This window comes from Rattus rattus, chromosome 8, assembly GCF_011064425.1.
Source record: "Rattus rattus isolate New Zealand chromosome 8, Rrattus_CSIRO_v1, whole genome shotgun sequence".
Classification (NCBI taxonomy): Eukaryota; Metazoa; Chordata; class Mammalia; order Rodentia; family Muridae; genus Rattus; species Rattus rattus.
Window position 1 is genome coordinate 17,756,371 of NC_046161.1, and position 12,516 is coordinate 17,768,886.

A 12,516-nucleotide genomic window follows, 5' to 3' on the forward strand; every position below is an offset into this window, starting at 1 on the left:
ACTGAGCCCTTCCTCCAGCCCTCAGCCATACTCTTAATTTTATATTAGTGTGTTTGAAAACAGAGCCATACATAAGCTAGCATGTTGGTGCACATCATTAATCCCAGCACTTGGGAGGCAGAGGCAGGCAGATCTTTTGAGTTCAAGGGTAGCCAGGGCTACACAGAGAAATCCTGTCTCAAAAACCAAAAAAAAAAGAAGGAAGGAAGGAAAGACAGTAAAGCCACATATTGTCACGCGGGTGTGCTTGCATGCATGCATGCGCTTTTCAGTTTGAAGTGGCACTAACGAGATCCCAAAGACTAGTCTGAAGCCATATGCATTGTGATTTGAAGCTGGCTCAAGTTTAGTTCTCCTAACATTTATAAATCCTGACTTCCAACCTCGGCAGTACCAATAAAAGGAAAAAGAAGAGAATGGATTCCAATCCAATTTCATAACTTAGTGACATTAGGCCCCAGGTCACAGGCTAGTCAGTGGCCTAAGGAAGATAGCGGTTCTCGTGACCAGGCCTCAAGGCTGTACCCAGGCCTATCACATTGAGCTACCAGGCACTGTCTCCGTAGCTCGGCTTCTGTGGGGCTCATTTCCACCTGCAGATCCACCCTTGTCCTGGTGACTTAGCCTTCCTGCTGCACTCCCGTCTGGGAGAACTGGGAAGGTAGCAGTTGTGTCTGCTGCCCTCTGGTGGGTGTGTATGGGTATGGGTGTGTGCACACACATAAAGCACTATGCCGTCCTGCGGTTCTGTACTTTATAGTCACACACCCTACTTTCCTCTAGATCCTTCTTCTGATTGACATTGAGCAGTCCTACATCAACACAAACCATGAAGACTTCATTGGATTTGCCAAGTACGTATACAGCCACTGTCACAGGGGCAGCACCTATTTCCACCCCCAGCACCAAGACCAAAATCTTCATCTAACTGGTGGGGATGCTGGGCAAAGGGTAGAGCCATCTGAGAATGCCTTGAAGCTTTTCTGTGCTAACTGTGACCTCCGTCACAGTGTTCTCACCTAGCATGTTGTCTGTGGACATCACAGGGACAAAATGTGTGTTCTGTGGCCATTCTCCAGGAAGAGGGAGGCCAGGCAGGTTCATCCCTGCAGGACTTCTCAGAGCTTTTCACAGTTAGAGCACCTTTCAGGCTCTGCCTTTCACTGACTGTACACATATACATATACACTGTAGATTTAAAACTAGAAACTGGGGCTGGGATGTCTCCATTGTTAGCATGCACAAGATCCTGGATGAGACCACAGGACCAATACAACAGACACCATACCTGGTTGTATTGGTCCTGAGTCAATCATCAGCTCTGGACCAGCTGGGCAAACTTGGGTGCCACTGGGGGTGTTCTGGTGGCTCATGCAGGTTTTCTTAGCTTTGGTCAATAGGACACTGCCACGCACCAAAAGACATCTCTCTTGTATTCATCTACACTACTGGTGTACTTTCAGGCCAGGTCTACCTGCCCACAGGAAGTCCCTGTGCAAAGACTCACTGTTAAGATAGATCTGCTCAAGGCTCTTGGAAGTCCTGAGGGTGGCTATGGGGCCTGACTTTAGGGTTTTGGAGACTTCCTAAGTGGGAGGGCCTGCTGGGCACAAGGCTTGAACTGTCTGTTGTCTCTGGGCAGATGGATCGTCTGTTCTGAGTGGACACATGGCAGATGAATGAAATGAATGAATGATTGATTGATGAGAATCCCCTCCCTGAGCACATGTAACCTAGGGCCCTTAGCTGGGTAATTTCTTCCCTGGGATGGGCTGCATCCAAGGGCTGGGGAAGGCAGCCTCTTTAGCCCTGCTCTCCCAGGCCATGCACGGACAGCGGAATACCCCCCCACCCCCATTGGTTGCTATCAGTTTCCTCATCTCAATGTGTCTGCTTCTCACACTTCATCCACAGTTCCTTCTCACAATCTCTCCTGTTTTTCCTTTGACCACTCCACTTCTTTCTCTGGATTCCGGGGCCTTCCCACTTACCCAGCTGTTTCTATACTGAGGAGCTGGTCACAGGGTGGGTATTGCCTGCTGTGTGCCTTTTTCCCTGGTGTGTGACCCGGGGCGTCCTCCCTGGGGAGCCTCAAACCTGTGGGGGATGTTCCAGAAGCCCTTGAATTACAACAGCCATTCTCTCAACCAGGGCCCCAGCCAGGCCTTGTGAAGAGGACACTGGGTAAGACACCATAGAGCCTGCCCTTGGAGGGCCCACAGACTGGGGAGTAGTGGAAAATAGAACGAAAGCATGATGGGTGAGGCCTGGGGAGATCCTCCCAAAGAAATCATGCAGGGGCAGGCAGGGAGCCTGCACTGGACAGGAAGACCAAGAGGCAGGACACCAGCCAGTAAGGCAGGATACAGACAACATGCCCCTCACCATTAAGAGCCCGAAGCCTGAGGAGATGAGTTTACATTCCCTGACATGGTGCCCAGAGCCTCTGGTTAGGGCCAGGGAGAGGCATCACCACCTTGACTGCTGTTAAAGGGAGGCACAAAGCACTTACAGCACATCAGGGCCCTTGTCACCATGCTGTAAATGATGGCTTAGCCAGCCACACCTTCGTCAGTATGGATCATTACAGACAGAGCCCAGAGGAAACGCCCCATGGGGCTGCTGGCGTGGCGCTGTTGGTAGAGCACTTGCTTAGCATGCATGAAGTCCAGCACCAAATCAAAGGGGTGTGATAGCCCACACCCATCATCCCACCACAAGGGACCCACAACAGGACAGTTGGTCCAAAGTCATCAATCCTTGGTTATATATCTGAAGTAGAAGCCAGCCAGGAACACAGGAAACCCTCCCTCCATCAAAAAAAAAAAGTGCCTTAGCAAGTGAAGGCGTGTGAACAGCTGGACACCCATGAGCACAGCGCTGTGCCCTCCCAAGAATAAAGATAAAAAAATGGAGCCTGGGATAGTAGTGTTAGAAGAGCACCAAGGGGAAGTTTACGAGTAAAGCGCCTGTTTCTAAACACACTTGAGCTCCTTCACTAGCCCAGCCCAGGTGCAGACTCTCGGTCCTCTGCCTTAGCCTCCAGTCCTGGGTCTCTGGCCTGCACTCTCTTTGAGTGGTAGGCAAAACCTCAGAGCAGAGCAGCTGTGATGAAACCACATGTGTTGCTATCTGTATCTTTCTGCAGTTTCCAGCTAGAGCAGTAAGCTGAACACTGGCTGCTCCTGCAGAGGAACTGGGTTCTGTTCCCAGAACCCATCAGGTGGCTCACGACCACCTGCCACTCTGGGCCTCCAGGCACACCTGCACACGTGCGGTGCACATAAACTCATGCAGGCAGGCACACACTGACATACACACACACACAATGCATACACACGTACCCCCCACACACACATACACATACACACGTACCCCCCACACATATAGACTTGTACCCCCCCCACACACATAGACTTGTACCCCACACACACACACATAGACTTGTACCCCACACACACACACATAGACTTGTACCCCCCACACACACATAGACTTGTACCCCCACACACACACACATAGACTTGTACCCCCACACACACACACATAGACTTGTACCCCCACACACACACATAGACTTGTACCCCCCACACACACACACACACACACCACACACACACACACACACACACACACACACACACACACACACACACACACACACACACACATGCACATTTTAAAAAGAAGAAAATGAAAGCACAAGAGAGAAGCGAGTGGCAGGACACAGTTGCTTTGAGGCGGTTAGAACAGTAATTAGGTTAGAGCAGAGTACGCCTCAGAAGCAATGAGGAGAGTGGTGGGTGGCTATAGGGAAGGATGGTGTGGCCTGCCTAGAGCACTGACTGCACAGTGCTTAGCCCCGGGCACACACTCCCCAGCACTTCACACACTGCATATGAGGGCAGCCTGGAGCCCAGAGGCCCTACCTCAGAGCAGTTCATAAACCCCATAGTGTACAGTCCCAGCACTTGGGAGGCTGAGGCAGTTACTTGTCTGTCAGTAACTGTCCAGCCTGGTCTACACTGAGATCTAGGACAGCCAGGGCTCCGTAGTGAGAACCTGCCTCGAGAGAGGAAGAGGGGGAGAGAGGAAGCTAGCCCAGCCTGCACATGCAAGCCTTGTATTTGGTCTGCTGCATCCCTGTTTAAAAAGGGGAGGTGCAGAGTGACTGCTGCTGAGGGGACATGCAGGAACCTCCCATAATGGGCTTGAGTCAGGTCCTTCTAGTCAGCCGTTTGGCCAGTGTAAGCCCAGGACTTCAGGACTGATGAAGGGTCAGTGGTGGGAAGAGAGCATAAGGAAGCCTCAGGTATGTTGTGTTCAGGGTCCCCTGGAACCAGCTCCCTGTCCCATTCCCCTGCATCTCACAACTCTTCTCTGGCACTCTAACTTTCAGTGACTTGTGGGAAATAGCTGGTGCTTCTGGAGTGGCTGTGAAAGGGTTCTAGAAACCAGGGTTTGTCAGATACACTTCTCTTATTTCATGTGCTCTCGCTGTTGTCTATGTACAGGAGCCATGTCCTTGCCTCTGCCCTTAGTGGGTCAGTGGGCCCCTAGGGAAAGAACCTGAGCCCCGGCCACCAGGGCCTCTCTTTACCTCCCTCCCACATCTCATCTGAATGTGCCTTCTCTGCTTCTGTTACAGTGCCCAGCAGAGGAGCACGCAGCTGAACAAGAAGAGGGCCATACCCAACCAGGTAGCTCCCCAGTCTCCGCTCTCACTCCCTTCTGAAGTTCTGAAGGCAGGAGCATACTTAGCTCCATAGCATTCCATATGGGACCGACACCTCAGCACTAGGCACTCATGCTGTCAGCCTCTGGGCCACATAGCTGTGGGAGCTTGGGGCAAATTCCTAACACAGAGGCCTCATCTGACTTCTAATGTGAAAGTTACTACTCGACCCTCAGAGCAGGAGATGTGTAACAGTGACCCTGAGCCGTATGCAAGCAAATTGCGTTTTCTAACGCTTGGCCCCGGGAATGGAGGCAGGTAGGTAGAAACCAAGGAAGGTGCCACAGGCAGCTCAGGGAAGATTGGGGTGGTCTGACCCCACCCCGGGGAACCCCGGGTTTTCTTTATAACCCACCCCAGCTTCAGAGGCTTCGCACACTTACAGATGGCTTCATAAATGCCAGTACTACATGTCTGGTTGGGCTTTTTTTCTGTCCAGTTTCTGCCACTGTCCCCCAATTCCCTTCCTATGTCAGGCTGGGGTGGGGGTGGGGTGCTGTGCTATTGTACCTTGCACGATTTAGAACCAGATTGGGGAGAAATGTAACAAATGCATGATTTTGAGTTTTCTTTTCGTATGTGTGCTTGCCATAGGTAGTACATATGTGGTTGCTTTTTTTGTTTTGAAGAAGATAATGAATTAAATATTAACACCATGAATATAATTAATAGCATGTAATTTTTTTCTTTTGCTGTTTTTTGTTCCTCTGCTCTTCCTTCTCCTGCCCTTGTGCTTTCTCTGCTTCCTCTCTGTCCCTTCACGTCCCTTCCATCTCTCCTGCTCTCCCTTGATTGACCCACAACCCTAACTTTACATTCTCAAAGGGGGAGATCTTGGTAAGTACCCGCTTAGTGTGGCAGCTCACTTAGAGAGCCTAGTGGTAAAGGAGGCCTGCCTTCACCTTCTGCTCAAAGAACTAAAAAGTGCACTAACCCAGAAGCTACACGTCACTGCTGTCACCCACCTCGAATTGTCCTGGGGATCTGTTGCTCTCACAAAAGTACTAACCCAATTGCACCTTTCTGGGCAGCACACCCCTCTGGTGGGTCCTAGCAGGTTCTTTTGGTGTCCTGTAGTTCTAAGATGGCAAATCCGCAGTTCCCACATTGCCTCCATCCCCACCTCAGCTTCCTGAACATGGAAGATTTTGCTCAGGATCTGCTGGGATTCATTCTTGCTGCTGCCAGCCCTCATCCTTCCTCTCTTCCTGCAGACATCATTGACTGACCAGACCAGCCATGTTTTACCACCTGGGGAAATTTGCCTTTCTGAGTCTGGGGCAGGCATGACTAAATGAACCAACACTCTTCCCTAAGATTTTCCTCAACAGTGAGCCCATGACAGACATTGCTAATCAATCCTGGCATTCTTTCTTAATATGCATGCCATTGACTCCCCATTCTCTAGCTGTTGTGCCTGATTTTTTAATTTTCCATGGGCTATCCTCCTCCTGTACTCACGATAGGTGTGAGTAATCAGGTTCCCTCTAGCCTACCGCCTTCACGGCAGCTAGAGTGATTGGGGTGAATGGTCAGTTCCACTCTCCCACTGTTCTTATCCATTGTCTGGGACAGACATCACTGAGTGATCCCAGCACCTTTTTCCGCGTGCTCAGAATTGTTGCCATAGTCTTCTCGGCAGCTCCCACCAGTCAGTTGTATATCGTGTTTGCCATCCTAACTGCGGGCAAATCATCTTCCTTTTGCACAAGGGTTGGGAGCTGGGGTTGTCAGAAGGGTGCGAGGCCCGGCCCTGCTGAAAGCTCAGTCTGTGTGGCACTGCTCCCTACAAGCAGCTTCACCCCAAGCCCAGGCAGACCCCATTCTCCAGAATATTCTCCTGCTGCCACCAGCACTCTCTGCAGAGATATTCGTGGGAGTTTTGAGCTTTTGCCAAGGTCGAGCCACTGCTGTGTGAGTGGCAGATCCTTGGTACACCTGGGTCCTGGCGAAAGCAGGCTGGGTCAAAGTGGGAACCTGGGTCAATGTCAGAGAAAAGGATGTAGGACCAGATCAGCTTCAGGCCTGGAGCAGAGCAGTCAAGTTCCACTTCTAGGTGGCCACGGTTCCTACCTTACTCCATTCTCCTGGCCACAAGCCATGTGCAGCCTCAAGACCATGGCATGGCTGGTTGTAGCCTTGGTCGCCTGAGCTATACCTGGTCTTTCAAGTGATCTTCACCCAGAGAGGAGACCATCATGGCTCCTGCTGAGCTCACCTTGCTGCCACTTTCTGCTAAAGCCACTGGGATGGGTCCTTTCTGTTCTGCATGCCTGCATGCCTGTTACTGTGTATGCCAGAAATGCGAACCCTAGCTGCCTTTGCTGTTGCCACACCTCTCCCCTGGTTCCTCACCCCAGCTCCTTAAGGCTGTGACCCTAGGTTCGCAATCTGCCTTGGAGATAAGGAGGTACAGCCTTCATGGTTCCCGGGGATCAGTCTATGTCTGTACTCATAGGACCGGGTATTGTCTCGGACTACACTGGGGTGCCCACACAGGCAGGGGGCTGGAAGGGAAGGGTGCCCACACAGGCAGGGGGCTGGAAGGGAAGGGTGCCCACACAGGCAGGGGGCTGGAAGGGAAGGGTGCCCACACAGGCAGGGGGCTGGAAGGGAAGGGTGCCCACACAGGCAGGGGGCTGGAAGGGAAGGGTGCCCACACAGGCAGGGGGCTGGAAGGGAAGGGTGCCCACACAGGCAGGGGGCTGGAAGGGAAGGGTGCCCACACAGGCAGGGGGCTGGAAGGGAAGGGTGCCCACACAGGCAGGGGGCTGGAAGGGAAGGGTGCCCACACAGGCAGGGGGCTGGAAGGGAAGGGTGCCTTGGGGCCTCTTAGCAGCCCATGTATCCTTAGTAGAGGCAGCTGGGCCAGACCTCCAAGGGACAGAGTAGCACAGCTGTTACAAGGTGGTACAGAGACCCCACTCTGTGGGATTACTTTTCTTGGGGGTACAGTGGTAGCTTGGGCCCAAGTTTCTCTCCCTTGGTTGACATATGAGTGAGGCTAAGTCCAATAAGCTCTAAGAGCTGGGCCAAGACTGGCTGAATGGGCCAGGCCACCCATCCTTGGCTGGACAGAACCCAGCTAAAGGGCCCCATTCACCTCGGCCTGGGTGATGTTCCAGAATTAAGCGATCATTCCTTACCAACCTCAGCAGCCAACCTAGGTGGCCTGGAGTCAGGGTGCTCCTGGAATGCTGGGAACCTCTGTAGCTGAGCCCAGGCCATTCAGAATGGCCCTGTACAAGTCAGTCACTGTTTGTAGCGTGGACACTATGCCCTCCTGGGGCTCCAGGCATCGGGATTCTCTAGTCTCTTGACATCCCAGGGAGGGAGAGATTCTTACTCACTACTTTAATGAGGGACGTCAAGTGGCAGCTTAGTTGTTCTTGACTGAACCTTTGGCTGTTGCTGTAGCCTTCATGGCCTGCAGCCTGGAGCCCAGACATGCCCTCTGTAGGTAGACACAGACCCTGTTTAGGTTTGGCAGCTCTGGAGCCAAACAGGACAGGGAAAGGGGAGCCTCAACTCTGGGCCCCAGACTGGCTCCCCAGAGACCCTATATTGGATTCTTCTGGGCCATCCTACCTGACCGACCCAATACCAGCCTCCCCGCCTGTCCATGGCTATACCCGGCACATGCTCTGCAGCCTGGCCCGTCTGTTGCTGCCTCAGCCCCAGGCATCCCTGTTGCCAGCTCTGCGTGCTTCCTGTTGTGCCCAGAGTCCCCAGGTCAGGGGGTGGGGGATTCAGGTCTGCATGTGCCTCCGTGTCCCAGGGATCATGGGAATCTGAAAATGTGGCCCCCTCAGTCTGCCTGTACCTAGCAGTCAGGTGAGTTCCCAGGCTGACCTGGCTTCTGTTCCCCATCGGATGACAGCTATGGCCCAACGAGCCCTTTCCATGGATTGGCTCCCAACCGAGATCCCTGAGTTGTCACTCATAGAAAAGTGTGCCCCCTGGGCTGACTTCCAGCTAGCTGAAACAGTCCCACTCTGTTGACCCTTCAGGGTCTAGTGGTCCTCTGGCCAGCCCTCTGACTGGGACTGTCTCCCTAGCGCTGGTCACCTACACACAGAAGAGCTGGTGTGAGACACCTTTGAGGGTCAGTCCCATGAAAGAAGTACAGCTATCCCCCTGCTGTGGGCTCTCCAGTGAGCCATCTCTGCCTACCTTGTTGGACCCAAAGAAATATGGATCCTCAGAACCAGGCTTCTGTCCTTACTGGGGAGGAGGGATGGATGGAGCGGCAGGGCTGTCCTCCCTGCTAAGCTGAGTCCTCCCCACCAGGTGATCCGCAGGGGCTGGTTGACCATCAACAACATCAGCTTGATGAAAGGCGGTTCCAAGGAGTACTGGTTCGTGCTGACTGCTGAGTCGTTGTCTTGGTACAAGGATGAGGAGGTGAGCATGGGGGACAAGGTGGCTGAATAGGTAGGAGAGGGACATGGTCCCCAAACTGACTCCCCTGGCCAGCACTCATTCCTGCCTTTTGTCACTTGAGAAAGGGAGTTTACAATCAGGCATGGTGACATGCTGAGATCCCAGCACGAGGAAGGAGTGTAGGCAGCTTGGAATATGTGGAAGTTCCAGGCCTGTCCTGGTTATGCAGGAAGTGCCTGCCTCAAACAAGGCGGGCGGGGTGACACCATCCAACTGGTAAGGAGTTCATCCTGCCACAGGAGACCTGGCAGGAATCCCAAAGGCTAAGAGAAAAGGAAGGTACTGCATGTGCTCATGTTCCCAGCAGGCGAGACAGACACAGTGCTGCTGGCCAGCTAGGCCTGTCTCCTTATTGCCCAGGCAAATAAGACACTTGCCTTAGTTTCCATCCACACTGAGCATCACATAAAGCAGACATGGCGGTGCATGTCTATGATGCCAACACTCAGGGGGCTCAGACGCTCAGCCATCATTCCCTGCAGAGCTAATTCAGAGTAGCCTGGGTTCCAGTGGAACCTTATCACCAGCACTCTTCCTTCCCTCTGAAAGAGACCCTGACCTAAGTTCTCTGCCACTGTATGGGAGCTGAGGGGGCATCCTAGCCCCAGGCCTCACACAGGCCAGGCTCCCAACATGCACTCTGGTGGTTTATACCAACAGTCACCTCTGTAGGGTCTTCCAGCCACCATGTAGGAGATACCCCCATCACCAGTGCACCAAAGGGATACTAGGACTCAGCATGGTAGCATATGTGACTGGAAACCTGTCTGTGCACATTCTATATCCCCTTCTTAGAAGCTGGCCAGCGCCCTGGCCCTGAAATGGTGTAAGTGTCACTGAAGGCCAGACTTCTCTGTTCTAGTGTTTGTTGTTGTTCTGTTGTTGTTTTGTATTTTTTTGAGACAGGGTTTCTCTGCGTAGACCAGGCTGTCTTGCTTAGACCAGGCTGTCTTGGTACTGTATGTAGATGGTGCTGAGATTAAAGAGGTGTGCCACCATAGCCCAGCTTTTTCTTTTTTAAACGCTGTAGCCAAGGATGGCCCTGAACTATAATCCTGGTTCAGCCTCCCTGTGCTGGATGACAGGCATGCACCACACTACTCAGTTAATGAGGTAAGGGCGGAGCCCAGGGCTCCATACATGCCAAGGAAGCACCAACCACGGAGCCCAGGCTTCTCTGGCGATGCTCTGGGGCTTTAGGAGGTAAAGGTGAAGGTGACCTACACTGGAGACAGAATAGGTAGGACTGGGGTCAGCTGCAAAACGGAGGAGGCAGGTGACACTTCAGAAAGTCACAGGCCTGCTGGGCATGGTGGTGCATGACTTTCAACCCAGCACTCAGGAGGCGAAGGCAGGAGGATCAAAGCCAACCTGGTCTGCAAGGAATTCCAGGACAGCCAGGGCTATGCAGAGAAACCCTGTCTCAGGGAAAAAAGATGAAAGAAAGCTTGCGTGCCATGAGGCCTCACCCTGTGCCAGGCTCACTGACTGGGCGAGGCCACACAGGGCTCCATGCAGAAGACGTGCTCCTCCCTATCTTTATGGACTTTTAAATGTATTGCATCTACTTATCTGAGTGTATGGCACAGTTGTACCAGAGTTCATGTGTGGAAGTCTCAGCACAACTCCCAGGAGTCTGTTTTCTTTCTACCATGTGGGCCTGGGGGTGAACTCAGGCCAGCGGGCTTGGCTGCTTTTTACCAGTGAGCCATCTTACAAGTCCTCATCTCCCTCAGAAAGTTCTCAAGCCTCCTTGGGATCCGCAGCGTCATGGCTAGGTGGAGAAACTGAGGCCTTGAAAGGTGGCTAGCCTCATGTCACAGAGTACAGAAGGGTCTTTGTGTGGGGGACAGTTTGTGGTGGCTATGGACATGCACTGGCTGACCTGAAAGACACCTCTGCCCTGAGTTTAGGCCACTCCCATGCCCAGGACAGGTGTCTTTACTCAGAGGGTGTTTGGAAATGAAGCCTGGTTTCCCTTTTCCACATGAGAAGGACACATGCTTGCTTCTGGATAAGTCTAGAGCCTGAGGGACTCATCCAAACTCAGGTCTGAGCTCAAAAGAGCTACCACAGATATTTCTGGGGTGTCTAGAAGCCCCTAAAACTGCAGTCATGGGGTCTGGATTGGAGGTAGTTGTGGGACCAGACCTAGCATAGTTGCTGCCTCCCCTGCCTTACGACCTCACAGTGGCTATTGTGGAATCTTGTTGCTCCTCTGTAGCTGGTGGTGCAGTAAGGTTGACCTTTCACCTCTTCTCCCACTTCTTTTTTTTTTTTCTTTTTTTTCGAGCTGGGGACTGAACCCAGGGCCTTAAGCTTCCTAGGCAAGTGCTCTACCACTGAGCTAAATCCCCAACCCCTCTTCTCCCATTTCTTAAGCTTTACATTCATTCATTCATTCATTCATTTTTCATCCATCCATTTATCCATTCAGTCATCTATTCACTTACTTTATTTATGTGTGTGTGCTGCAGGTATGCGTGTGTCATGCACACGTGGGGTCAGAGGACAACTTGTGGGAGTTGCTTCTTTCCGCCATGTGGGCTCCAGGGATCAAACCCAGGTCATGAGGTTTGTTGTGAAGCTGATTTACCCACTGAGACATGCCGCTGTTCCCAAAGGTTTTATGTTTTGTTTTGTTTCTTTCTGGTGTGTGTTAATTTGTAAGTATATGGAAGGGGTCTGCCTGCATTTCTGCCTAGCATATCAAAGAGTCTGGGATTGTGTCCCCCAGAGTGAGGTATCCCAGTTTCTGGTTCCAGCTCCAGCACTCTTTAAGAAAAGCAACCTGTAAGCTGGGAAGACACTGTGTGTGTGTGTGTGTGTGTGTGTGTGTGTGTGTGTGTGTGTGTGTGTTTCTCAAGGGTTCCATAATGATGGGTCATTGCCTGCCAAGGGGCGCGGCCCTGGGCCTAGCTGACCAGTGTTAAGAGCTTCTGTCCTTTGTGCTGGAATGGCCATTGCATTTCCCTCATCTGGGGACAGAAAGCAGGCATGTCCCTCACCATGGACAAGGCCAGTAGCAGGGCCACACCACCCACGGGTATGAAAGGAGCTGAAGACGAAACACACTGTGTGCGGTCTAGGGCTGTGGAGACCCTGACACCTTTAAGGGTCCTGGCAGGTAGCAGCCACCCGAGAACCAGACCACTTTTGTAGACAAACTTTTTATAAAGATCAGAAGGTGCCTTTTCTTTATTTTAGGAATAAACAAGAAGAAAAAAATGATAGTTGGAAACAAGGAGAAAGGCCCAGTTCACCTGAGGACATCCCTCCCCAACCCCAGGGCTCTCTGAGTTCTGGGTCTACTTTTTCCACCCTCCTCCTCCTTCCAG

The 12,516-nt window shown here is 52.3% G+C and overlaps 1 protein-coding gene across 10 annotated transcripts in view; it reads left to right on the forward strand.

The window, feature by feature from the left end:
• Dnm2 (dynamin 2) overlaps nt 1-12,516 on the forward strand; it is an 83,023-nt gene that overhangs the window by 59,790 nt on the left and 10,717 nt on the right. For 6 of the 10 annotated variants that reach the window (XM_032910784.1, XM_032910782.1, XM_032910779.1 and 3 more), the window contains exons 12-15: nt 784-854; nt 4,649-4,700; nt 5,561-5,572; nt 9,026-9,139. In XM_032910784.1, the coding sequence (XP_032766675.1) occupies nt 784-854; nt 4,649-4,700; nt 5,561-5,572; nt 9,026-9,139 (249 nt within the window). The remainder of the gene's footprint in view (nt 1-783; nt 855-4,648; nt 4,701-5,560; nt 5,573-9,025; nt 9,140-12,516) is intronic. The other 4 variants (XM_032910786.1, XM_032910785.1, XM_032910781.1 and 1 more) reach the window with 1 other exon arrangement.